Below are 23,048 nucleotides of genomic sequence, written 5' to 3' on the forward strand. Positions count from 1 at the left end.
ACAGGAAAAAAATAATTAGGACAGTACTATTGCACAATGAGACCAGAGCTGAAACTCTCAGCCTTTTTATTGACCCCACCTCAATGACATCACCACACTCATGACCCCAGCCACATCATGCCCAACCTCATACCTGCCTTCCTGCCAAATATACCCACTCTCTGCAGAGCAGGAATCAAGATGCCGGGAAATAGCATTCAGATTGGAAAGGGCAACAGATGATAATCCCTAATTGTCTTTAATCTAGAAATGAGTCACCTCTATTTATTTCCCTTTTCTGTCATCAGCTGCTCATTTCTCTGCTCTGACAATCACCAGACTAACACCCCTGACTAGATAGGAGCAGAGCAAGAGTGCAGGTCAGAGACAGCACATGGTTGGCTGCTAAAACACTGGGAATATCAGAATCCTTTGGAAAGGCTCCTTTTGTCCCTAGTGAAAACATCAATGTGTGAACCGAATTCACACATTTTTTTATTTCAATCAGGGTATTTTTAAATCGGTATAATTTTAGAGCAGGGGCTTAGTTGAGGATTGTTTATTGCTTGGGAAATTTGTGCAGCACTTGGGGTTCCCAAACAGGATTTTAAACCTCCCCTTGCCATTGAGAGAGGCCAGCCACATTCCACAACCCTCTCCGAAGGTTTCCCTCATTGTTCTTTTCACCTTTTCAGCTCTTGCTTTGTGTATTAGGAAACCAGAGAGCGTGTCTCAACCGTCATAACATTAAGAACCTTGATCCACGCAGGTACCAGCTATCCCCAAAGTGGGCAAACTTGTTTCCCTATTAGAGATTGTGAGGCTTGTACCAATGAGACTGCTTTCATGTTAAGAAAGGATAATCAAGCCTTTGATCAAGCCTTCTACAGAAAAGGATGGGGAAGGCAGGCTGGAGAACAAGAACATACTTGAACCAGATGTCTGGAGACTTGCCTCGGAGTTTTAATTGAAAGGCTAGGCTACTATTGGTCTATAGTTATCTTACTTGGCAAGATTCTCTTTACTAGGTAGAGCAGACCATTTCTTGGTCAAAATTACATTCACCTCAAGTTATATTTAAACGAAAGGGAGAATTAGAAGGACTATGTTGATAACTTAGAATAAGAAAATTTTATTAGAAATATTCTGAAAACTGATACACAAAGGATATTGTGATTTGAATTAGCTATTAATTACTTTAGTTTTCCCTTTAACTTTGTATATATAAAATTGAGCTTCTCCCCAGCCATTTGGTTTTAATATAAATGAATTTCAAACTGGAATTCACCAGAAAGCCTCCAACTGCAGTCTTCATTTAGTTACTAAATTTGCAGGTGCATCCCATAAAACACAGGCATTAACTATGTATGAAGGACAAGTGTCCTTATACCAGTGGCCATGTCTGCCATGGACAAGATCCCTCCCTTCTGCTCCAGACTAGCTAAAGTGAGCAAGCATCAGCTCGTGGCGCACGTGCTCAGCTTCTGAGTCCAGTGTCTCCATGCGCTCATGTTCTTCTTCTGGCTGCTCCAAATGTCCCGTCACTGGAGAAGACCACACATCCATCCCATGTTCCAGAGCAATGTTGTGGAGCACACAGCAAGCTAAAATAATGTGGCTGGCCTTTTCGGGAGAGTACTGCAGTGCTCCTTTGGATCCATCCAGACAGCGGAATCTTGACTGGATGGTCCTAAATGTCTTCTCAATTACATTATGCGTCGCAGAATGGGCCATGTTATAGCGATACTCTGCAGGGGTTCCTGGAATATGAAGTGGGGTCATGAGCCAGGTGCGAAGAAAGAAGGCACTGTCACCTATATGGAAGAGAAAACATCAAAATCTTTTATCAGTGGAGTACAACATAGAAAGGGAATAGCCGAGACACCACCCTGAGGCCAGGTAAACAAAAGCAACAGTTCTAGGCCCGTGGTCCATGAGAAAGACCCAGAGAAGAAATTCAAAATATATTGGTATCAGGCAGAACCACAGGGGTTGGCTGCTAATGGACCTGAGTGAAACAAGAGGAAAAAACCTTATAATGGGTTCTAGAGCTTCAAGGCAAGGGAAAGAAGGTAAAGCTAGCAGAAGAAAAGATCCCATGATACTGGAGAGATTGCACTTTGACAAAATTTCTTCACTCCAACTAACCATCTAATAACCCAATGCTTCCATCCACAAAGTGAGTTCACAAGAAAGGTGTCTCAAGACACCTTTGTGAAGACAGCAATTCCTAAAAGTTAACATAAACACTGGATTCTGCAGAATACAAGAGTATTTCTCAAATTAATTTGGCCACAGAATAACTTAAGGTTTAAAGAACACTGATTGAACTCAGGAATGTTATTTTGGGGAGTCTAGTATTTTCCCCAATAAGGGAGGAGTCATAAATTTGTGTTAGTGATGTAGACACAAGTTCCTAAATCTTATTTAATATTTTAGAAAATGAAACACTGCTAGCATTCACATAATTTTCATCGCATCTGGCAGGATTTGTAGACAACAGATCATTCATTCTACCCCAGGGATCAAAGGATCATATGTGTAGTAAATGTGTTAAGGACCTCAGAGGTGACCATGAGCAATCCCATCAGCTTTTCAGATGAGAATGTAAGAGGTTCCGAGAGGGCAAGCAACATAAATAGGGCCAAATAGGTAGGAAATGGCCAAGCCAAGCTTCCAATCACAATCCTCTATGACTAAATTCAGCACCCTTTCCTCTGCTGTATCATGAAGGAAATGAAATGCATGATCTTAGCATAAGTAGCAGAAACTAGAGCAGAACCAGGACTTCATAGTCAACTGATCCATACCATTTTTGTAGACCAGAAAAGCTGACAGAAATACCAAAGCACTGAAGAAGCTAAGTCAGTATGCTAGAAACAGCAAGTTAATAGAAAAATTAGAGTTCAGTCAAACAATTCAACTAGGGCACTTGGTCTCCAATTACTGTTCTGACAGAATGACCCAGGAAATGCTTCCCAAAAAAACCACCAAAAAAAACTGTGGTACCAATGACCTGATCTAACACTGCAATGATTGGATGATGCTTTTTTAATGCTCATGACTCACTGCCTCTGGTGGGTGAAAGGCCACACACAGGGTCACAATCTCATGAGTCTAATATAAAGAAGCCCTTGTTGAGGCCTCCATTGTCCAACTGCTGACCCCTTGATATCTACCCATGATCCATTTCTGTGAACATTTATGGAATGTTCATGGAGAAATGTGCTAGGCATTGTAACAAACGTACAGAAAATAAGTTCCATTCCCTTTAGGTCTTCTCTCTTAAAGAACTGGATGACTTTGAATAGTTAAATATTGCAAACTGTGAAACATAATACCACAACACCCAAGTCGGAATTCTAAATTCCAGACCAAGTAATGGTTTCATTGGCAGTTTATTTTATAAATGCATTATCATTCCTTGAAAATGTGCCCAGAGTTCTGGATATGGGCAAATATTTTGATCCTCAATCTAAGAAAATTTCAAAAACAACACATTAGATAGAAAAGCTCTGAAACATTTTTGTTTGGCTATTTTTTTCTCATGATTTATTTGTCCCTTACATGCTAGAATTGCTGACATTGGCTGGGGGGAAAAAAAAACACATTTTATCGCCTAATTTATCAGTCACCTAGAATTATTTTCTAATCTTTAGCTTGAAAAGAACAACCTGAAGTCTAGAACAGAGCCACAATATGTCTTCAGATTGCTAAAAAGAACTGAAAATTCACATCAATTCTTGGAGTTGGGACACCCTGGTTCCAGGAATGCTTTAAGTGACTCCAAGATTTTCTATCTGAATTCTGTGGCCTTTTAGAGCTGACACAATTGAAGTAATCGTCTATATTGTGCTCACTCATTCTGCACCACTTCATATGTGTATTCTTGCATTTCTCTGAATTTACAAATTAACCCTGCATGGGATACACTACCCATCTATTAGCAGCAGCAACAGAACTCCCACTTCATCAGTCAGCAAATATTTCTTAAGCATTTACTATGTGCTAGACACTAAAAGTGACAGAGATACAAACAAAAATGGAACAGTAGCTACGCTATTAGGTCAGTCTTTTAGTGGAGATGTACAGATATAGAGGTCTCCAAGCAAAAACTAAATAACCATCCCTGTCCTCAGTGTTGTAGAGGAGACTCTTGGGCAGATACAGATTAGATACATCTATCACTTCTGAGTTTCTGAGGCAATCAGTATCAAAAGCCAGATGATAGGGAAAAGAATCTATTTGTTTATATTTATGTTCATATATATGTATAGAAATGCCTCAGTGATTAAGGCCAGGGAAGAAATGAGGCAGAGACTGAGGGGGGGGGGGGACCTATAAATGTTTATATTTAAAGTATCTCTTTTTACAGTAGCTAAAAATCGGAAATTGAGGAAATGTCCATCTTCTGAGGCCAGACTGTACAAGTTGTGGGATGGCATTGTTACGGAATGCTGTTTTGTTCTGAGAAATGACAAGCAGGATAATTTTGGAAAGACACGAATTCAGTGAAGTGAACAAAACCAGGAGACTGTCGTATACCGTAATAGCAACACTGTACACTGAGGGATTGTTGATGATTTAGCTCTCCTGAGCAATACCATGTTCTGTTTTGGAGATTGTTTTAATCTCAAAGAACTCATGATGAAAATGCTATCTGTCTCCAGAGAGAAAACTGATATATAGATTGAAGCAAGCTTTCTGTCTTCCTTCTCCCTTTACTCATTCCCTTTCTTTCCTTCTTCCTCACTGCCTCATTCCCTTTCTTTATCTTTCATATGTTTTGAGTCTTCTTGCACAAAGTAATTAATAAGGAAGTGTTTTACACGATTGTACATGTATAATCGAAATCTGCTTACAGGAAGGGAGGAGGGGAGCAGTGATAAAATGTGGAACTCAAAACTTTTTAAAAAAAGAAGGCTAAAAATTGTTTTTACATGTAATTGGAGAAAAAAAAATAATTAAGGAAAAAAAGCTGTATTATGTTTGCCAGCATGATCAGCCCAGGAAGGCCTGTGGGCAGAGCTCTTGGAAGAACACACTCATCAGGGTGGAGCAAAGAACCTGAGTCACAGAAATCCAGCTCACCTGTTTGGAGGAGAGGTAAAGCCAAAGCAGGAAATGAGGTCATTCAGTCTGGAGAAACAGACTCCTAAAAGTCATGTACATACACAGCCAGCGGCCTAGCCACTCCTATCTCATCCCAGATCTCTGAGTGGGCAATTGCCTCCATTAATTTGTCTTCTTCATAAATTGTTTTAAATATCTTGATGGCCCACTAGGCAACTCAGTAAAGAGAACACAGGATGAGAAGACTTTCGTTCAAATCCAGCCTCAGTTTCCCCGACTGTAAAGGTGATATAAGAGCACCAACCTTTCTAAATAAGTTCCAGTGAGGAAGTGTTTATAAAGGGCCGAGCCCATTCCTACACATGAGAAAACCTGCCTGTTCCCATATCAACTTTTTGGCTCTGCTTTGTGGACACAAATGCCCGCTCTTAATTGAATTCAGACTAAAAACAAAATTTAATTTTAAAAGCTGCTTTGCACAGAGCTTCTAGTGACTCTTTGCCAAGTGTGATGGCCTTTCCTGACTTCTCTGCAGCCTTTGACACTGGGGGGAGGGGGCTTCTCTTAAGAGGTGGGGGGGGAGGTCTCTCTCCCATCAGGACCTCCATCTTCCAGATTACAGCTCTTACCCATGACTATCCTCCAGGGCTCTGTATCAGCCTCTAGACCAGGTCACTTGGTGAGCTCATCAACTCGTATGGAGCCAAAGAGAGGATTCTCAATCTCCTCCAACTCTAATCTTCACTGCCTACACCTGGCACTTGGTGCCCGGTACCTAATTAAAAGTCAACATGTACAGGCAGAAGTTCCTTCCCTCACGTCCTTTTCCTCCCCAACTTCCCCATTACTATCAAGGCCACCGAGATCTACTTGTGTCACCCACACTTCCAGTGCCATCCTCAGCGTGTCCCTGGAACCCATACAGTCCATCTGCTGCCAAGTCTTGCTTTTTCGTTCCCAATATAGCTCCTAAGCATCTCTCTCTCTCCCCTCACACAGCCCTCACTCCTCAGGCCCGGCCAATTACAAGGAAGCTGCTAATTGGCACTTGGGCTTCTGTAAGAGACCTTTCCTGGCATCCCCCACTCTGTGCTTTCCCTCTGAGATGACTACTTATCTCCACTGTAACTAGGTAACCCAGATTCTCTGCCTCATTTCTTCCCTGGCCTTAATCACTGAATAGGTGTTACCTCAGACAAACGGAGACCTGTTAAAGACCTTAGCTTAAAAAGGCCAGCGTCTCCCATTGCGTCCAGGGCCATCTTCAGGAGTCCTGATCCGTATCCTGCCATCAGAACCAGACTGTTATGGGCCAGAACTCTGTACAGAAACAAGGATTCTTACAAGGTGTTAAGTCAGTGGAATTGATAAGACAATGGTTATCTAGTTTAGCATAGTGATTAATAGTTCTCTAGTTCAGTATGACTGATTTAATCTTACAAAAAATAATGGTTCCCTAGTGATATAATGATTTGCTTATACTCAATTATGATGAATGGATTTAATTGTAATAGAGTATTTAAGAGAGGACCTAGAGACAGACTCAAAAAGGCCAGGGTCAGACTCAGAGGGACCTTGGAGACAGACTGGAAGAAGACTGAAGACTGGAGGCTGGAGCACAAGCTCTCAGACTGAGACAGACTTCAAGACAGAGGTAGTTATGGGAGTCCTCCTGCCTCCCCCACAGAAACCAAGACCCATTCTGGAGGACCTCCAGAAAGCTGGCCGAGCCCCAGGCAAGGAAACTAGACTGTGAAGGAGATAATAAATTTGGACTTTAACACCTGGCTATTCTTGTAGTGATTGCTCTGCTGAAAAGAAGGCTGCTCCAAGACCTCCAGAAAAACAACCAGAATGCTACGACTCCGGAGGAGAAAGTGAGGCAGGTGGCCTTGCCCAGTCCTTTCTCTCTCATATCTACTCTCTTGCCTGTCATGGCACCAATTCCCTGACTCCTGGTCCAGAAGTGAGAAGGAAGGGCAATATCTGGTACCCATGGAATGCTTTGCATGCTGTCTCCTCTGTTAGAATGTAAACTGCTTAAGGGTTTTTGCCTTTCTTTGTGTCCCCAGCACCTGGCAGAAACATCTTCAGAAATGCTCGTAAATGATGATAATAGAATGAGAAAGTTGCTTAGAGCCGTGAAAGTTAGTCACTCACTCAGTCACAAAGTGAAGATGAGTTTGAGGTCTGAGGAGAAATTTGAACCCAGCTCAACTGGGATCCCAAGTCTTACTTTTGATCCACGACACAAAAGTGGATTTCGGGGACACACAGGAGGGCATGCACCAGGATCCCCAGTCCATCTTGCTCATTCCCGTACTTTGTGGGATCAGAAACTGGAGCCTTTATTCCTGGCTCCTTTCTTCTAATTAAGCATGTTTCATAGCTCCACCTCTCTTTGACTTCCTTTGCAACCTCCTACTTCATCCAATATAGAGCTGCACACATAGTAGGACTTTCCCAAATGCTCCTAACTTTAACATTCTTATTACTGGTGTCAGCATTTATAGTTTTTTAAAGTTATCCATGATAATACTTCTTGGAAATTAACAGAAACTGGATTACAAATAGTAAATAAGTAAATGAGCTTATAGTTTAAAAAGATAGCAAGTATCTAGGTGGTACGGTTAATAAAGCACTGGTCTTGAAGTCAGGAGGACCTGAGTTCAAAATCCAGTCTCAGATACTAGGTAGGTAACCTCAGTCACTAAATCAAAACTAAACCCTGACTGCCTCAAAAAAAAAGAAAAGAAGAAATGTTCTGTCTCCAAAGGGTAACCAGACACTTCTGACATTAAACTCCCTTGTGTCTGAAAATGTTTCCACTTCTGCCTTCTGAAGCTCCATCCAGCTTCGGATGAACATTTATAGGTCCCTTAACTCTACTTCAAGCCTCAAAGTATTTCCTGGCCAAAGGAGTTTGGGAAAAAGCTGTGTTGAATCATCTCTAAGATCCCTTTCAACTCTGAAAGTCTCCTTTAGTTTTAATTCTATGTTATGATCTTTGAGGCCATAGTGACTCCAGATTTTCCTATCCAGGATCTGAAAGAGGATGCATTTGGGAACAAAATTGGATTTAATGCTTATTGGAATAAACATTCTTATATACTCAGCTTCAAGGCCCAGCTCATCGCTTGTTATTTTTAAAAACGGTTTAGTGCTGCTTTTTATTTTTGTGCCACAGACATTTCTTAGTATGTCCTTTCCCCTTGAAACATTTCCTCAAGACAAAAATGAATAGTTAAAGTTTATTTCCACAGGGAAACCAAGGCTCTCCTTTAGAAGCCTTTCATCCCACAGTCAGTCACCCAAGAAGGGTTCAGTGGGGCTGCTCTACAGGCTGCCAGCTTGGCTCCCAAGTCCTATGACAGATGCTGGGGAGCAACTGGAAAGCCAAACTAAGTGTGTGTAATGAGGATGCTGCCCCTGGGAAAAGGGCTAGCTGACTGGGCAAGAAGGGAAGAGATTAAGGATGAATGTTTGAGGAGATTGGTCGGGTCTAGTGAAGATTTTTCTAAGATGGGGGAGGCTTAGGCATGTACAAAAGGACGCAGAAAATAGGGAGAAGTTGAGGATTGAAGAGAGAGGAACATTGAGTTTGCATGCTGTGCAAGAGGATGGGCTGAAACCAAAAGTCCATTTTGGCCTCAGCAAGGACGGCCACAACTGGGAAAGAGAGAACCAGACTGGGGGATGGAGGAGGTGTTCAAAATAAAGAGAAGGAACTCTTGGCAAGTTCATTGAAAGGGCCTACCAAGTCGACTCACTACCTTGAGTTTCTAGACATTCCAGGGTCCCATTTTGTCAAAATGGTTTTCCTCACGAGCATATCTGAACATCTTTCTCCCTAGACTTGATAAACTACAAGGCTCCCTCCAGCTACAACCTCTCCTTGGGTTTTCAAAGCCCTTCACAAGCTAACTCCAATCTAGCTTTGCAGATTCACTCCCATACTCTTTGAGTCAACCAAAATGGTCTCTGCGGCCCTCACATCTAATAGTCCCCCTTCCATTTCTGTACCTTTGCATTCAGCCCCCAATGCTGAGAAGTTGGTCCTGCCTCACAGAATCCCTCTCTTCTCCATGTGCTAATCAGAAGATGCCTTTCCTGATCCCATCCAACCACTTATACTCTGCAGAAGGACTCTGCCTCAGTTACTTTCCATTTGCCTTCTTAATATTCAAAATGTTTTCCCCATTATGATGTAAGCTCCTTAAGTAAAGATTATTTCACTCACTGTAAATTTTTGCTCAGCATTGCCTGGCACATAGCAGGCAGTTAATGCTTATGGACTAATTCAATGATCTACTATAATGTTATGACTGTGAGTATTCTCTCTTTAGACAGAGATCAGAACAACTCTCCAATTTAATAAGTAGTCTTCAAGGTGGCCCTGGAATTTATTTTTTATCTGCCAGGAAGCATGCAGAGTACAGCTAGAACTGCAGTCCTTCATTTAGATGTATCTCTAAAAAAATGTTCCATCCTCCACCGTTGTTATCCTACATGAGCAATGCCTAAGAGAGGGGGGAAAAGTTAACTTAAACAGCTGGAATCAAAAGTTAACCCTGCCCGCTAATTTTCCTCTGCCATCGACAGCGTCATCTCGCTTTTTTGAAAGGCTTTTCCCTCTTGTGACAGCTCACCTAGTTTTCTACAGTCCCATGCAGAGCATACTTTAATGGAACTAAGGAATGAAACAGAGAAGTAACACTAGTGCCTTATTAGACAAACTTATTAATGTCTGCATTTCATCTCTCTTAGTGTCTCATCCCAGTAAAATCCAGAGGTAAAAGGGTCAGGATTTTTTAGCCCCGAGTTCAAACTTACCAAGAAGCCAGCAGCCTTTATGCATCCCCGCTTCAAATTGGCTCCTCAGAGCCGACTGCTGTAAAACAGCCCAGTCCTGCAGGCTGCCGGGCCAATGTGTCTCTACATTCAGCAGAGCCCCTCGGATATCACACACCATCAGGCAGTTTAAAGAGTGCAAACCCTTCCGGTTCACATAGGAGAGGTCTTCGGCATTGGGAGCCTTAATCCCTACATGGATGCAATCCACAACTCCAATCACCCCTGGCATTCCTGCTAGCCCATAGAATTCATCCTTCAGGCTCTGAAGAGAGGTCTCCTCTGCCGGGAAGTGGATGAACTGGGAGGCCCGTTCCACCAGGGCTTCTGTGACATTGGCAACGCAACGGCTCATGGAGGCCTGACTGATTCCAATGGTATCTCCCATCCGGGTCTGGAAAGAGCCGGAAGTGTAAAAGCCCAGTGCTGCAAGGATCTGGGTCTCTGGGCTGATGGCCCTGGACCGTTGAGTGGGTCGAGAAAGGCTGGCTCCCAAGAGGTCCACCAAGTAATAGATAAACTGTCGTGGAAATCCATACATGGCCATAAGGTATTCATCACTCACATCATCCAGCTTAAAGCGGTCTAAAGTTCGATGGCCCCGGCCATAAAGCAGGAGATCGCAGTCCAGAACTGTTATTGGTATGGCCATGCTGAGCTCAGTGAGCCAGTAGCGCTGTCTGACAGCAAGAAGCTACATGAGTACTCGGAATTCAACAGCTAGCTGTCTTTCCAACAGTTTTAACAACTTGTCATCTTCTCTCTGTGGAGAAGAAATGGAGAGAGATTGGTAAAAGAAGTCAAAGCCTCGAAGAGCCACGCGTTTGTGGGGTCTGTGGGGAAAGTGTCAGATGATAAGCTGCTCTTGAGTTAAATGCCTCACGACGGGCTTATTTACTTCCTACTTACTCACAGTTCAACCTCTGCTCTCACTTAACAGTGAGTTATTCCTCCAAAGAATAGCACAAGTCTGTTGGTTGTGATGACATAAAACATACATCGATCAACTGAGGGAAGTCTAGTTTCAGCGTTAACTGCGTTTATGGCTATGGCCAAGGCCCTCGAGCCACGTGGACCTCAACTTTCTTATTTGCAAAATGATCCTTTCGAGTATTTTTATAATTCTACCTCCCCCCTTAAAAACATGGTATCGCATCAAGCCACTCTGAAGTGGGGCCACAGTCAGAAGTCCATTAAACTGCCAGCTCCTGGACACCAAAAGCTGCTTTTTGTTTTTCTTTGCATGCTCAGCATTTGTTACAGTGCTGACACAGGGTGTGGGGTGGGGGAGGGAAAGGGGGAAGAGAGGCATAAGCCTTTATACAGCCACTACTGACTGCTTTGTGCCAGGCACTTGCTAAGCCCTTTACTGATCGTCAAAACAATCCAGCAAGGGCGTTTTTCTCTCTATTTTGTTGTTATTCCTATTTTGCAGTTGAGGAAACTGAGGCAAACACAGATGAAGTGATGCTCACAGTAGTCACTTAATAAATTCTTATTGTCTGACTGAGCAACTGCAAAAACCAAAACTGGCCTAAGGGCTGGGATGGGAGAGCATTTTCTGTCCCCTCTCAGATCCTCTGAGGAAGCCCAGGAAAGGTAGCTCATCATCTCCCCAAGCTCCATCTCTTCGGCTCAATCTCCCAGCCCTTTCTGAGTTCTCGGCCCTCACTGCCCTGTGAGCTGGAGGGGATGGGGGAGGGGTGCCCGCGTGTGCAAGGGCCACCTTTTGCCTTTCTCAGCATCCCCAGCATCTAACCCAGGACCTGGCCCCCATCGGAGCCTCTGTGCATCTGCCTTGGGATGCCTCATTGGCACTTACATAGCTCCGTACACAAAGGTGTGAAAAGGCTTTTTCACGTGTGACCTTACTGATCCTCACAGCCACCATGAGCCAGGTGCCATTATTACCCTCATTCTAGAGATAGGAAACCGAGGCAGGGAGAAGGTGACTGGCTCGGGGTGCTCGGCTCAGCCATCATGAGGATGAGGCAGCTGGAGACGGTCCCCACTTAGCATTCCATCTAGCCCGTCAGGCACTTATTATGCCTTTGCTGTGTGCACGGCCTGTCCATGGGCGCCATTCCATCGAAAGAGCGGCTCAGGAGGAGGGTCCTCAGGGGCAGCAGCCGAGCGGGGGGGGGGGGGGGGGGGGGGGGGGGGGGGGGACCCCGACCTGGAGACCCGCCTTTCAGGGCCAAACACTGCAGACTTAGGAACAGAACCGGGAGAGGGCGCTCCCGCGGGGACCCTGCAATCTCAATGGGGGGAAGGGAGGAAGGGCCGAGTCCGGCCCCACGGACAGGGCCTTCCTACCTCCCAAGTTCCGGGGCCCGGCCCCAATGCAACCTCTGCTACCGGGTCCGGGCAGGGGTGGCCAGCCAGAGGTGGGGGTGGGGACTAAACGAGGCGGGCTGGCCAAGACCCACATGCCGGGTCCCCCCAGTTCGGATCCCACCCAAGGGGTATTAACCCACCCAAGCCTGGACGGGGCACCCACCCCACGCAGGTCCTGCCCCCTCCGTCAGGGCCTTCGAGGCCCGCTCCAGCACCCGCTCTTCCGCTGCCCCGCCCGAGGGCCGCCCGCTCCCTCAGCTCCGGCCTCACCCCCAGCCCCAGAGAGCGCCGCGCTCCGAGCCCGCCCCCGCCAGCCGCGACCTCCGGCCGCCCCCTCGGAACCCGCGCCGCTGCCTCCGCCGGGCACCCGAGCGGGCCGCCGAGCTGCGCCGACCCGGAGCGCAACCGCCCCGCACGCCGCGCCAGGCCCTCGCGACGGCGCAGCGGAGCGCGCCCCCCTCCTCTGCACGCCGGGCCGGGCCCACGCCGACCGGGCAGCGCACCCGCCCCGCACGCCGCGCCAGGCCTACGCCGACGGCGCGCAGCTTCCACCACTCCATGAACCGCGCTGCGCTGACTTCGCAGCCGACCCGCCGCCCGGGGGCGACCGAGCGTCACCCCAGAAAAGTCACGTCATCTCCAGCGCAGAATCCCCCGCTCGCGCTGCCCCGCCTCCTTCCCTCGCCCCGCCCCTTCGCCGGCTTCGACTGTTCCCACTAGTCTTTGATTTCTGCTCCTCAGATTCCACGCGGCCGCCGGTTTCCATTTCCCCTCTGACCATCGTTTCTCCGTTTTCTTCCCTGTTCAAAGTCTGACCATTGGCTACAGTAGATTTGTAGCAGAAGAAGCTCGAACTTCAGAAGGATTCCGGGCCGCAAAAGGACGAATGGAGGCTGTGGGGCAGGAAGCGAAAGTGCGGATGCGGATGCGTCCCGAGTTTTTCCTGCGTCTTCCCCTCCCCCCCTCCTCCAGCGAAGCGGATGAAAACAAACAGTAGCGATGGCGGCGCCAGGAGCCGGGAGGCCGCGGGGCTGCAGCCGGAGCCGGAGCAGCGCGTGACGAGTGGACCCAGATCTCTACAAGACGCGGAGTCGGAGGCGGTGGCACCCGCAGCGCGGAGGCTGAGGAGCCCGGGCGGCCGGCCCTGAGCCGAGGCAGGCGCAGAGCCCGCGGCCCGTCCCGAAGGAGGCCCCGGGCGCCCAGCGGCGGAGCGCAGCCCGAGGCCGGAGGAGGCGCCCCGGGCCCCGGAATGCGAGCCCCGAGCCCCACAGGTAGAGCCTGTCTCGAGGGAAACGGAGGCCCCCGGGGCGTCCCCTGTGCAGCCCTCCCGCCTACAGGCTGGGAAACTGAGGCCGCGGGTCCCCTCGCCCAAGTCTCCCGCTTACACGTAGGCAAACGAGGCGCTGGAGAGGCGGGTTCGGATCCGTGGGTGTGAGGTGAGGGAGCGGCCTCCGGCTTCACAGCCTCCGGTCACGGGACTGCGGCCTTCCGACGGCCCTCGGTCACCCGTAAGGATGGGGGGGGGGTATCGGACCACGAGGAAGGACTCTGGGGAAAGGGACGGCCCGTGGGATGGCGGAGCCGGGCCCGGGGCCTGAGCCCTCCAGGTCCCCCCAGCTCCCGCTTTGTCCTGCGGGCCCCGGCCGTGGGGGCCTAGAGGAAAGAGGGCTGGAACCTGTGTGGGCCCCCTGCGGGAGTGCGGGCGCCGCTCTGGCTCCTGGAGTCAGGGGCAGAAGAAGGGCAGGCCCCTCTGGCCCTCAGCGATGGCCCACTCGCCATGGCCCGGTTCTGGATTTTCCCCGCCCAAGTGCTTGGCCCGTTCTGCCTGCGCTTCGCCTTACGGGTCAGGACGTTGAGGCGAGCAGGGTTAAGGGACTTTCCCAGGACCATGCAGCTAGTACAGGCCGGATCTGAATTCAGAGAGGCCCGGGCCAGGCGTCCTGGCCGCCGCACACGAGGGAGGGCTGCAGACGCTGCCTGGCTGACCAAGGGTTTTTGGCACTTCGCTGACTCAGTGAATCCTCCTTTTTCCCACCAAAAGCAAAAAAGACGGTGTTGGTTGTACGTGGTTGGAAGAATAATAGTGGGGAGAGTGCCCTGGTTGGAATGAAAAGATCTCAGTTCAAATCCCGCCTCTGGCCTTTCCTAGCTACAGAACAGGTCCCCGAACCTCTCTCTTTGCTCCTGGAAGCACCTGTAGAGCCCACCTCAGCTCGAGGAGCGATAAGTGAATTGGACTAGATCCCTCCTTCAGGGTAGCTGGTGCTTATCAGGTACTTCCCGGTCTCTCAGTGTGGAAGGCCCACCTCCGGGTCCTGCCTCTGTGACCTTGGCCGTCCGCTCTCTAGCAGCTCCTTCAGGCAGAGAAAGGGCTGGCCTGCGTTCCCTTAGACGTTTGCTCCAAATCCCACGAAATCACAGGTACATTTCCCAACATCCCTTGGTGCCGGCCCAGGCTTCAGACGGAGACCCAAAGACAAATGCTAGTCCCTGCCCCAGAGGTGATTCTGCTCCTGGGATAGACAGTGCTGGAAGGGAAGTAGAATCAGGTAGGCCAGTCTTTCTCCTCCCCCTTCCTTTTTTGTTTTGTTTTTACTGTTGACTAGTGAAGTGACTTTTCAGAGGTAAGTTCTGGGGGCTCCATCTCTTTTCTCACTCTGAATTTGCTTCTTTGCACTAGCGCTTTTTGTCCGTATGTTGTTTTTATTCAGCCAGCCTTTATTTCATCTCTCTTTTACTTTTGGAACAGTAGCACCTTTGTAACAGTGCGTTAGATCGATAAGTAGTCTTTACAGTACTGTGAACGTGAGACGACGCTCAGTGAGTCTATAGACCAGAAGACTAGAATAGACTAGAACGATTCTTCCTTACTGAGGGGTGTTAACTTAGGGGCACACCATTTCTAAATAGCTTAGACAGCAGGCCCTCTCTCTCATGGTTTTCCACAAAACTAAAACATCTTTACAAAGTTCAGTTCAACAAACAATCACCTATTTATTCTGGGAAAGGCGCCGGGCTAACTGACCCCTGGAGATAAAAAGGGAACAATCTCTGCTTTCACGAACATTCTGCTCTCAGGACATTCTACTTGGGGACTACAATAAGTACAAAGATAGTGATGTAGCAATGGTCTCCTTAACATTTTGTGACTGCAGAAAGAAGAAATGTGCACGGCTCATAAAGTGGCCCATCCAGTTTAGATTTGATAAAGTCACAAAACTTTATGCTTTGACTTCTTTTTTCTTAGGTATTTAGGCTTTTTCCCCCCAGTGTGATTATTTGAATTCAAGTAAGCAAACTCCCATGAACTGATAGATATTCTGACATGAGGTCATCAAGTTTTATGGGGGATTTTGTTTTACTCAAAGACCTTAAAACTAAAAGCTTTTAGAGACAGAGAGCTCTTTGAGCTACACCCTCCAGGATGACTCTTGTTTGGAAAGCCCCTTCTTTATCCAGGGAACTGTAGAGACAAGATTTACAGGGAATAAAAACTTCCTTAACTCTGCAGACCTGTATTTTCCCTCTCTCATCTTCTTAATGGGTACGTTTGGTAATAATCCTATAATCAGTTTACAGAACAAAGTAAAGAATACCCTGAACAATAATAGAATAGTTTATGGTATCATGACTGTAATTTCAAAAGTTTTGCGCTTATTTCATGAAAAGCTTTGGGATTTTTTGAGGAGAAGGTCGGCTGGGGTAAGGGACAGGGGAAAGCAGTCTGGAGCTATGGTTCTGTTGTTATATTTGAAAGTTGTCTGTGTAAAACACTGGAAAGTGAGATTAATGAGGGAAAGGAAAGGGGGAACCCCATTTCTCGGCGCATAGGTAATCCCATGAGGCGCAGTGTCCCCTGTAAAATGAATTTACAGGCCCGAAAACCTAGATTGATAAATAAAAGGTTTATTGTAGAAATTTGGAAGTAAAGCTCAGTTAGAAAGACGCCAGGGCCAGAGGTGGCCGCTGGGCGGGCAGGAACCCCTACATGGCTGGAAGGATACCATGTGCTGGCTGGGAGGGCTCCTGCAATGAGGGCGGTCCGGCTCACCTCTTTTATACCCAAAAGATGATGGGCGGTACCCCTAAGTTCTCGGTGGGCTTTTCAGTTAGCTCAGATCAGGTGAGGGCTGGGCCCGGATATTCAGGATTTGTGAATCAAGGTCAGCGATGGGTAAAGGGACTTCAACCCTCATCAAGATGACTTTCACACAACTGGTTCATATTAGGCAGACCTTGAATCCAAGTCCTCTGTGCTTTTGAATTTTTGTCTTTGGAATGAGGCCCTTAGGTGTGAAATTTAAATAATCATAGAATGAATTGTCTGCAAACCAAATGTTTGTGTGTTTTGGAATTTCCTTTTAAAACTAGATGTCTGAGTCTTTGAGCAGAACAGAAGTGACTGCCTTCATAATGGCATTTTGAAACATCAGTGTCCTCTAGAAAGCATGCAAATGCCTATTATGACCCTGCTAGATGGACTGACAAATAAAATGACCCCCTTTAAGGATCTTACATTTCAAGGGGAACTGTCCACCCAAAAGGTGGACACAGTGAGTAGGGCACTGAGTCTTGAATCTGAAAAGATCTGAGTTCAGACACAGCCTTAGGCACTTAAGCTAAGTGACTCTGGGCAAGTCACTTAATCCTTCTGCTTCCTTATCTGTAAAATGAGCTAAAGTACTGGCAAAATGGCAAAACAATTCCAGTGTCTTTGCCCAGAATACCCCCAAACTTGACTGAAAACAACTAAGTGGTTGGACATTCCCCACCCCTTCTCTAGGAGGCAATGTAATCAGTCACTAAAACTTTCAAGTTTTCCATTGTTATAAAGGGTGGAGGAAGATTATGTTATCTAGAAGCTGGGAGGGGTGGGGGAAACTTAATAGAAAAGAGGTGTATAGATTTTCAAGTATTAATATAGCCTTTGAAATGGATTCCTTACTATTAATTGATGGTTGTACAAAATGATGTTCATGTAACCTTGGTTTCCCCTGGAAAAAATAGCTATAAGCCTCTCCGTTAGAGCTGGCCAGCTCTCATTTCCATGTATTGTCCTTAGGCACCAAATTTGGGGAAAAGAGATCCAAATCAGAGAAAGGGGAGGAGAGAAGGGAGGGAGAGCTTCCGAGCTTGTTTTGCTGAGCCTAGGGCAGTATCATTTTTTTATGGAAGCTACTAGCTGGGGAATATTTCTCTACTGGCTTTGTAGTGTTTGGTAAACCTGAGCTTTAGCCCTGTTTAAGCTGTTGCAATTGGTATTCCTATCAGAGTAGGAAACTGAGGCTATCCATGCGGGTCATGAGGATAGAGTCCGAGGAAAGTTTCCCCTGACTCCAAATCCATCACATTTCCCATGACCCAAGGATCAGCTCAGTTTGGGAATGTGTTCAGTCTGAATTCATGTCAAGATCTAAGTGAGATTGTGGGAGTGCAGGGCTGTCTATATTTGGATGATCCAGGATGCCCTCTAGTAACTAGAGAGTCTGGGAGAGCTTTGGGACCTGCATGGGGGGAGGAAATGATGAGCCAGAAAGGAGACAAGCTATTAAACCTCATCTTTCCTCTGAAACCGCTCCTTCCAAAAGTTGCTCATCTTTCCCATGTGGCTGATTTAGCACCAAATGCTGGCATCCAGTCATGTGAAGAATTCACAATGGCCGTTCTTTTAGGCAAAAGGCAAGTTTATTTAGAGGAGGAGATAAGAGGTACAATAGAAAAGGTAACTATGAGATAGAGTGGGAGAGCACAGAAAGACTAGTTCCTCAGTGGAACTCAACAGTTCCTAGTAGAAAGGGAGCCTTAGCTGGCAGGCTAAATCTTGAAAGGGACTTGGCCCCCTAAAAGAGTTAGCTGTGAAAAGTGGGGTTAGGAGAGAGCCCCCCTGGCTTGGGGGAGGGGGGGAAGACACCAGGAGAGGAAGTGCCAGTGCAGACTAACGCCAAAGAGGGCAGTGAGAATGGAGTGAGCCAAAAGTAGATTTCGTAGGGAAATTTTAACCTTAAATTCAGGGTTGTGACAGGATTCCTGAAAGGACTGGCCAGGTGAGACTGCCCAAGACCCCAAGGAAGAGTTTGACCTGATCTGGGGGGTGGAGGTGGGGTGGAGCTAGACTGATCTCATTAGCCTGCCCCAGGTTATTCAGGTTCTCTTAGCCCAACACACCCACCATTCAGGACACTCATCCAATGGCCTCTCTAGGCCTCTCCTGGACCCTTTCTCTGAATTTTCTAGACACTTCTGGGTGTGGGACTTCTCTTTTCCCTGTTTTACTTGGCGGCTATCTCATCAGTTCCCACTGATTCAATTATCTCTTTGCTGAGGAGTCTCAAATCTACTATTTCAGTCCAGACCTTGCTGGTGACTTCTAGATTCTCCAGCTTATTGAGCATTCCAAACCTAAATTCAGCGTGTCCAGGAGCAGCAAGCTAGTCCAAGTAAATAGAGCGTTGGACCCAAGTTCAAATCCAGTCTCAAGACCCTAGCTGTGCGACTGGGTAAGTCCCTTAACCCCCATTGCCTCATAAACAAATGGATAGGTAGCTACATCAATTAATTCACCATATTCAAAGCCAGGAAGGTTGTGGCTTCCTCCCAATCACCCCAATTTCCTCAACTCTTTCTCCCTGCACAACCTCAGATTTGTTGCCAAGGCCTATCAGGTTTATAACATGCCCTTTTGTCCCCTCTGATACTTCCACCACTTTGCTGTGGGTTTTTATTCCCTGAATAACTGGGCTGTTCCAACAGCCTTCTTGTAGACTCCTCCATTCTGTCTTCTCCTCAGCTCCCTGATATTGCCACAGCCAACTCTACGGTCCCATTTGACCTTCAGAGGCCCTCCAATGGCCATGGCTCCATGGATTGTTTATTTCTGCTTAAACATAAACACTAAAAAATTTTTTTTTTGCAAAATCCATTTTCAAATAAATCAAGGTTGTCACACAGAAAAGAGATTACTTGATCTTTGTTTCTAAGGGCAGAACTAGAACAAGGAAGTTAAATTACAAAATTTCAACTTAATTGTATTGCCAACTGACTTGCCAAGGTACCCTATTAATTTCAGTTAGGCTACTTTTCTTGATATTTCTCCCCATTAATTCCCTTGATCTGTTGTGCGTCCAGATTAATTTTGTTATCTTTTTTCTAGCTCTACAAAATAGTTTTTGGTAATAAGTAAACTAATTGAAACAATTGCCATTTTTATTATGCTGACTATTTCATGAGACCATCAAAAGGGTCCATGATCCAAAAAGGTACCCCTGCTCTGGCTTTCCTATCTGCAGACCCACTGCTTAGGGAACCTATTACCTATGTGGCTTTGGGCAAGTCATTTAACCTCTCAGGATGTGAATTTCCTCCTCTATATAATGGAAAGGTTCGACTTGATGCTTCTGTATTAAGTTTCAGCCTCACATCTATGGATCAGTAGCCGGATTGTATCCAGTCATTCCTGAGACTTGGAGGTAACTTTCCAAAAGAGAAATCTATATTTAAAAGAGAGAGAAAGAGAAACAGATCTTTTATTATGGCTCATCTTAATTCACGTAAGGGAAATCTCAGAACCTTTTAAAATAAAACAGAAGTCCAGGAACAGAGGTAAAGGATGCAACCAGGTAGATCTATGAGATGTTCCGGGGAAGGAGGGGAGCAGTGATCTTCAGACTTGTGCAGGAAGAACAAAAGGATCAGTGATGATTCCCAAGAGAATTACTTTGCTAGGATAAGTGGAAATATTTTTTTTGAATGTTCTTAGACTTGGTATATCCAACTTTGCCAAGTGACTCCTACAGGATGTGTGAGATGAAAGGTTCAAGAAGCCTTTTTTGATCCCTTCATTGGAATGCCTTCCCTCTATTGGTTATTTTCGTTTTATTCTGTCTTGTACGTGGTTGTTTTCATGTTGTGAGGGCAGAGACTCATAGTAAGATCTTAATGTTCACTGACTGATTAGTAAGAGAACCAGATGATGTTTTGTCCTATTTCCTTTCTTTCCATGGAAGCTTTTGATTTGCTAGCCCAGAAGTGTTCATCTAAAGGGAAAAGTCACGTCACATTGAGGTTTCCATTGGTGATACTGTTGCTAGTCTCGTGAAATAAATGTGAATCTGTCTCTTGCCATCTCCTGTCCCCTCTCCATGAAAAATGCCTTTCTGAATAGCATGGCCTTGGCCAAATCCCAGCTCTCTCCATAAAAATGAGTAGGTTGGACTAGATCAGGAAGGCCCCAGAAACTATTTGCTAAGGCTCCTGAGGGCAGTGAGCTGTAGGCAAGACACAGCACCCGACTGCAGCTTGGGGTCCTCAACTTGCCCTATAACTATCCAATGCCCTTGGCAGGAAAAGGTCCCCCCCACCCCCAGGTAGATGATCTCTAGAGTTCTCCACTTGGCCCAATAATGGAAATCATCCTGAGAGCTTGCCTTCCCATAGCCTCAAAGTTGGCAGAGCCTTTTGCATGTGTTAGTCCCAGGCAATGGGCACTTCTGTCCCTTTTTACAGATGAGGAAACCAAGGCAGAGGTAGAAGGGCTCATCCCCAGTTACCCCAATAGCAACTAGCTGAGGTCCTCCTGGGGCAAGCCTGCATTCCCTTGCTCCCCTTGACTTCTGTGCTTCTGTCCTTGATTTCCTATCCTTGTTGCTGCTATCCTGGCCTTATCCCTTCAGCACCTCTCACCCACAGCCCTTTCTACCAAACTGATCTTTTCCCTGTCTGGCTCCATAACAATTTCTGCTCCTAGTACACCTCAAGTAATGTGCTTCCCCTCAGTCACATGTGCAAGATAAGAGTTAAAGAGGAGACCAACTTTGTCTCCTCCCTTTTTCCAGGCGGAGCTCATACAGTCCTTTCTACCACTTGGCCCACCTGACTGTCACCCCTTGTTAAAGCCTCGACCCAGATCCATTGCTTCCAGGAACTCTCTCTCAAACTCAGTGAAATCCCTCTTGGACTCAATTTTCACCAGTTTCTATTTCATGCTTTTCTGTCTCCCAAACTGGGTGAGTTTGTGAATTCAGGGAACCATGTGTTATACAATGTACTTACTTCCCCCATAGCACTTAGCAGTGTTGAGTACATAAGGATCACTTAGCAGACATTCAACACCTGCTATAAACAAAGGGCTGTGCTTCATAAATACTATTGTGTTTGATTGGGGAAGGAATTTTTAATTGATAGTTGATATGAGCTTGAGAACCTGTGGCCGGAAAATTTCCTTCTGTCAAAGGTCACACCCACAGGAAAATGAAGGCTGTGCACAAATCAAAAGGCAGGTGCCGGAGTTTAGGGTTTTTGAGGAAGAAACATAAAACTTCCAGCTCAGAAAACTTTATTCAGTATAGTCAACAAATTGACTTCATTTCCACCTGATAGCTGTGGGCACATAGGGCCCTGCCTGGGCCTTGGCCTCCTTCGTATGGCATAGCTGGCAGTCCTGCTTTCATGTCTTTGGCACCTAATAAGCATTGCTCAGGACAATGGCAGCTCCCAGCCCCATGACAGTCTGCCTAGAATCTGCTTTTGCCCTCTCAGAATTTCAAACTCATTTGGCCTCTCTAGTGCAATTCTAAATTAAATGTTTTCATTAATGAGCTACTTACCATCCTCACTAGGGTGAGCACTCTTTGAAAAGTCTGTATAATTTTTTTGGATATTAAGCTGTGAATGGCAAACAAGGGAAAGAATAGTGGATTTGGAGCCAGAGACCCTCTTTAAGCACCTCAGCTGGTGGTTAAACACAGCGACCTGGCAGTTCTCTCTGGATGAGCAAAGTAAGCCAGCTGCATGGCCTCCAAGAGGCTGGGTGGTCCATGGCGGTCTGGCCACACATCTCATTTGGCACATTTCCTTTTTTACCTGTGTGTGTATACGGACATGAAGGAAAATTTCACAAGTTACTTTTTCTTATGGAGGTGTTTTGTTTTTTTTTTTTTTTTAAAGTTAGCTCTTCACTATAAATAGCTTTACACAATTGTGTAAAGATTAGCAGCAAACTGCCTGTTTGTAAAAGTAGACTCTTTTTTTCCTCAAGTCAGTGACAAGAGGCCTTAAAAATCCAGCAAGGGTGCAGCTGTTGCCTTGAAATACTTGTGTACTTAAACCTGTGATTTAATCCGGATAGGTGCTCCCTTAGAATTGATTGCAAAGTTTATAATTCATTAGATGGCTTTAGTACAGTTTGCAAGGCGTCCAGATTCATGATCCTACAGTCAGCTTCATGATGAGCCTTTTGAGATCTATCAAAACTGTCCCTGTATGCCAGTGGGCACAGTCTTGTGCCAGCACTGACCATAGCACCTTGCCAGCTTGAGCCTCTCATGCTTGTGTTCCTGGCATAGGCTCTGAGAAGCCCTGATCACCTTCCCATGCCCGTGAGCCGTTGGAATGGGCCTGGAAGTGGAGAGGTTATGGGAGCCAAACAAAGATAGCCTGTTTTGTTTTTTCAGATGTTTGTAAAAAATGTGACCTTTGACGATTTGGCATCCTGTAAGATTTCTGTTTATCGAGAGGATGATGTAATCAAAATACAGTCTGGGGCTAAAGGGAAAGTTTTATTTGGGGGCACCAATAACCACCCAAAACTGGAAATGAGCTTTTTAATTGATGTACATTGTTATGAAGAAAGGCACTAAGACCGACTTTATTTAAGTTCAGTATTAATTAGCATCTCAGTCTGGAAAGTGGTTAAGTGGTGAATTAGGGCAAATAGGTGAAGTTGAGGCTTAAAGGAACATAGACAACATTAGTGTAAGGAAGCATTGTGACGTGGCAGAGCTTACACGTATATTGAGCCTAAAGAAGGCAAT

At 46.2% G+C, this 23,048-nt stretch overlaps 2 protein-coding genes across 13 annotated transcripts in view; one reads left to right on the top strand and one right to left on the bottom strand.

Moving 5' to 3' along the window:
* ATG13 (autophagy related 13) overlaps window positions 1-23,048 on the top strand; it is a 46,958-nt gene that overhangs the window by 4,306 nt on the left and 19,604 nt on the right. For 2 of the 8 annotated variants that reach the window (XM_074272303.1, XM_074272300.1), the window contains exon 1: window positions 13,204-13,511. The exons of 2 other annotated variants lie outside the window; for them this stretch is intronic. The gene's annotated coding sequence lies outside the window, so the exon portion shown is untranslated. Of the gene's footprint in view, window positions 1-13,201; window positions 13,512-23,048 lie in introns of those variants that run through there. 4 more of the 8 variants (XM_074272302.1, XM_074272296.1, XM_074272308.1 and 1 more) reach the window with 4 other exon arrangements.
* On the bottom strand, window positions 1,092-12,876 carry HARBI1 (harbinger transposase derived 1). 5 transcript variants are annotated; one of them, XM_074272317.1, is made up of 3 exons: window positions 12,771-12,876; window positions 9,886-10,666; window positions 1,092-1,793 (listed from the first exon to the last, which is right to left on the bottom strand). In XM_074272317.1, the coding sequence occupies exons 2-3, from the start codon at window positions 10,553-10,555 to the stop codon at window positions 1,417-1,419; spliced, it is 1,047 nt and encodes a 348-aa protein (XP_074128418.1). In that variant the 5' UTR covers window positions 10,556-10,666; window positions 12,771-12,876; the 3' UTR covers window positions 1,092-1,416. The 5 variants fall into 5 exon arrangements, with proteins under 5 accessions (XP_074128418.1, XP_074128415.1, XP_074128414.1 ...); XM_074272314.1 differs by having other exon boundaries at window positions 12,744-12,840; XM_074272313.1 differs by having other exon boundaries at window positions 12,511-12,818.

This window comes from Sminthopsis crassicaudata, chromosome 6 (genome assembly GCF_048593235.1).
Source record: "Sminthopsis crassicaudata isolate SCR6 chromosome 6, ASM4859323v1, whole genome shotgun sequence".
Classification (NCBI taxonomy): Eukaryota; Metazoa; Chordata; class Mammalia; order Dasyuromorphia; family Dasyuridae; genus Sminthopsis; species Sminthopsis crassicaudata.

Excerpts from the sequence above, each read along its gene's own strand:
- HARBI1 (XM_074272317.1), bottom strand. The coding sequence starts at position 10,555 with ATGGCCATACCAATAACAGTTCTGGACTGCGATCTCCTGCTTTATGGC. Across the intron at positions 1,794-9,885 it reads TAAAGGCTGCTGGCTTCTTG|GTGACAGTGCCTTCTTTCTT; the intron begins GTAAGTTTGAAC and ends TCTTCCATATAG.